The sequence below is a fragment of the Pimephales promelas genome, chromosome 15 (genome assembly GCF_988280905.1).
Source record: "Pimephales promelas chromosome 15, fPimPro1.hap1.1, whole genome shotgun sequence".
NCBI lineage: Eukaryota > Metazoa > Chordata > Actinopteri > Cypriniformes > Leuciscidae > Pimephales > Pimephales promelas.
In genome coordinates, this window is record NC_142783.1 from 32,121,050 (window position 1) to 32,124,091 (window position 3,042).

General features: G+C 36.2%; 1 gene segment (V, D, J or C); it reads right to left on the reverse strand.

Annotated features, from left to right (window-relative positions):
- Positions 1–1,701: 1,701 nt before the first annotated feature.
- LOC148973596 (T cell receptor beta variable 3-1-like) lies at positions 1,702–2,235 on the reverse strand. The segment is given in 2 exon segments: positions 1,702–2,096; positions 2,190–2,235. Coding segments are annotated over 2 exon segments (441 nt in total).
- Between the last annotated feature and the right edge of the window lie 807 nt (positions 2,236–3,042).

Genomic DNA, 3,042 nt, shown 5'->3' on the forward strand with positions numbered 1-3,042 from the left:
TATGATTTCAATGCTCATTTATCATCGAGATTGTCAACTACCTGAGGTCCACTGGAGGGATATTATCAGAAATACTACTACTGGATTCATCTTGCCACTTGGTTTCAAAACCATGCCAAACTTGAAGCAGGAATATACTTTTTTTTTTTTGATGTGCCAACACAATATGTGGCCGCTCTCATTCGCTGTTACTGAACAGAAGAGGTGTGATCACTGTCTCTCGTGTGTCATTACATCATACGATGTAAAGTTCTGGGTTGTGTTCAAACCATCAAGTACAGCAGAAGAGCAATATTTAGTATGGGTGCAAACGGTTTAGATGCTAGTTCCAGCAGTTGGATAATCTATGTGGTTGCAAACAGGAGGTCAATTGGAAAGTGAATGACCGGCAACAGATAAAGGGACATTTCATCCAAAAATGTGAATTCTCACCATTTACTTTAATTATTATCATTCCAAACCTGTATGACGTTCTTTCTTTTACTGAATACAAAATAATTCATGTTTATCAAGCAAATGCAATATTTCCCCCCTAATGCACTAAATAATGTTTTGATTGCTGTGCTAAAGTGATGTAAATTGTTTTTGAGCAATGCAGTAATATTTCAAAGCTTTTATCATATGAGCTCCTCTAATGATTACAATAACTACTACATCTCGACTGCTTGATTAAAGGAGTAGTTCACTTTTCAAAAAACTCTTGCTGATAATTTACTCACCCCCATGTCATCCAAGATGTCCACGTCTTTCTTTCTTCAGGTGAAAAGAAATTGAGGTTTTTGATGAAAACATTCCAGCATTTTTCTCCATATAATGAACTTCAATGGGAACCAAACGGCTCAAGGTCCAAAAGACAGTTTCAGTGCAAACTGCAAACTGTTCAAAGGGCTTTAAACGATTCCAGACGATGAATAAGGGTCTTATCAAACGAAACAATCGCTCATTTAATAAATAAATAACAAAGTTTGGCCTTGCTCTGCTCTGTGATGCACGTTCGTGACTCTCCTGTTCAAACTCGTTCATGAAAAATGAACGAATCTTTTTCCAAGTCGATTCATTCGTTTTGTTTGTTGAATCAACCAAATCTAATCTCTCTCACCCTTTCTCGACTCTGTGCCTTGATTGAGTTACATGTTGACAAAACCCGTCAGATCTAAATGTTATTATGTTTTTGATTAAGTTATTTTTTTTATTATTATTTATTATTTTGGAACAAACGAGGGTCTCACGAGGGCCAACTCGCGCATATCTTCAAATTTAGCCTAACCGAACGCCCAGTTTAACTGCCACAAGTTGATCATCTTGTGATAAAGATCTATTCGAGGAAAAACACGCTTTATTGTTGTATTTTCATTGCATTTTTAATTTGTGAAATATAATAAATTTGAATGTAAAAATATTAATGATTAATCGATTGTCGATCGTTAATTCTTCCGACTAAGAAAATTTAATCGAATGCCCATCCCTATTATAAATATCAGATTATAACTAGACACCCCTGAATTAAACAAGACTACAATTTGACAAACATAAAGAGGTCATGTGATGACAATTTAGCATACTACTTTTTGAAATGTTTTTGCAAAATGTTTACTATTTCACATATTGTGCTCTGATGCGGTATGCCATTCTCTCATTCTGAAAATTATATTTGATAAAAGACTAGCATATGTTGAACCTGCTGATTTTGCTTCTTGATGATTATATTTCCTCAACCACAGATTCAGGTGTAAAGATGAACTTGCACATCACAGTAGGGTTTTTGTATGAGTCAGAGGTGATTGTGAACACTGTGTAATACGCTGCACAGAAATACACTGCACTGTCATTCAGTCTGAGGCTGTCGATCCTCAGAGTCACATTATTTCTTCCATCTCCGCTTAGTTTAATCTTGTCTGTAAATTCAGTCTCTGTGACCTCGTGTTGAATATTAAGATATCCCATGAGCCGAAGGTCCATGATGCTCTGGCTCTGTTTGTACCACTGTATGACATCATAGCTTTGTACTTTGTGGGAACATTTGATCTCTGCAAATTCATCTTGTTTCTTCAAGAGATCAGGAGGACTCTGGACAACACTTTCACCAAGAACGCTCACTGTTTAAAGATACATGAATGCATAAACTTTGTAAAAAGTCAATTCAATGGTACAGTGAATTAACATAACAATATTAGCTAACACATGATTACCTGCAAGACGCAGAACAAAAACATAGACACAAGGAGCATTACTCATGTCGTCTCTCTCTGCTGATCGACTCAACTATGAGTTTAAATGCAGGAGATGCAGGAAATGATGTCACAGACTGTGTCGGATATACACTCTCTACCCAAGAAGAAACCCCAAATATATTTGTATATCTGTAAAAATTGTGTTAATTTAATTTGATTAATGATATTTACATTGTTCTTTTGTTTTGATATGTTTGACATGATTTTCATCAAACAAGATGTGAATTCATTATGTGACCTGTATAAGTTTTCCTATTGATATACAGACCACACGACTGCCACCGGCATGTGTGTATCAGATGTGTTGAGCAGGTGCAGATGCTTCATGATTCTGCTGCTTTCAGAGTTTTTGTATTGTGTCATGACTGCATGTCACACTGTGTTAACTCGCAGCGCAGAAGTACATCGCACTGTCACTCAGAGCAAGATCTTCGATTTTTAAGGATCCGTTCTTGGTTCCGTCGCCATTCAAACTGATTTTATTTTTAAAATCGTCCTCTGGAAAATAATTTTTATTCCAGATATATCCCAGTAATGTAAATTCATGTCCTCGTGTGTGTTTGTACCAGAAGATCATGGTGTATGATGTGATGTTGTGTGTGCAGACAAATTCAGCAGAATCTCTCTCGGTTTTAATTCGATTTGAGGGACTTTGTTGAACACTTCCATTGACGACAGAACCTGTGTGAAAAGAAGCAAAAATAGCAAATGGTGTAAGAGCACTGCATTACTGAACAACTCCCTTTAAACTCATGTTTTATATAATAAAATATTCACCTGTTAGCAAAAATAGTGAGACAAAGAGGACTCT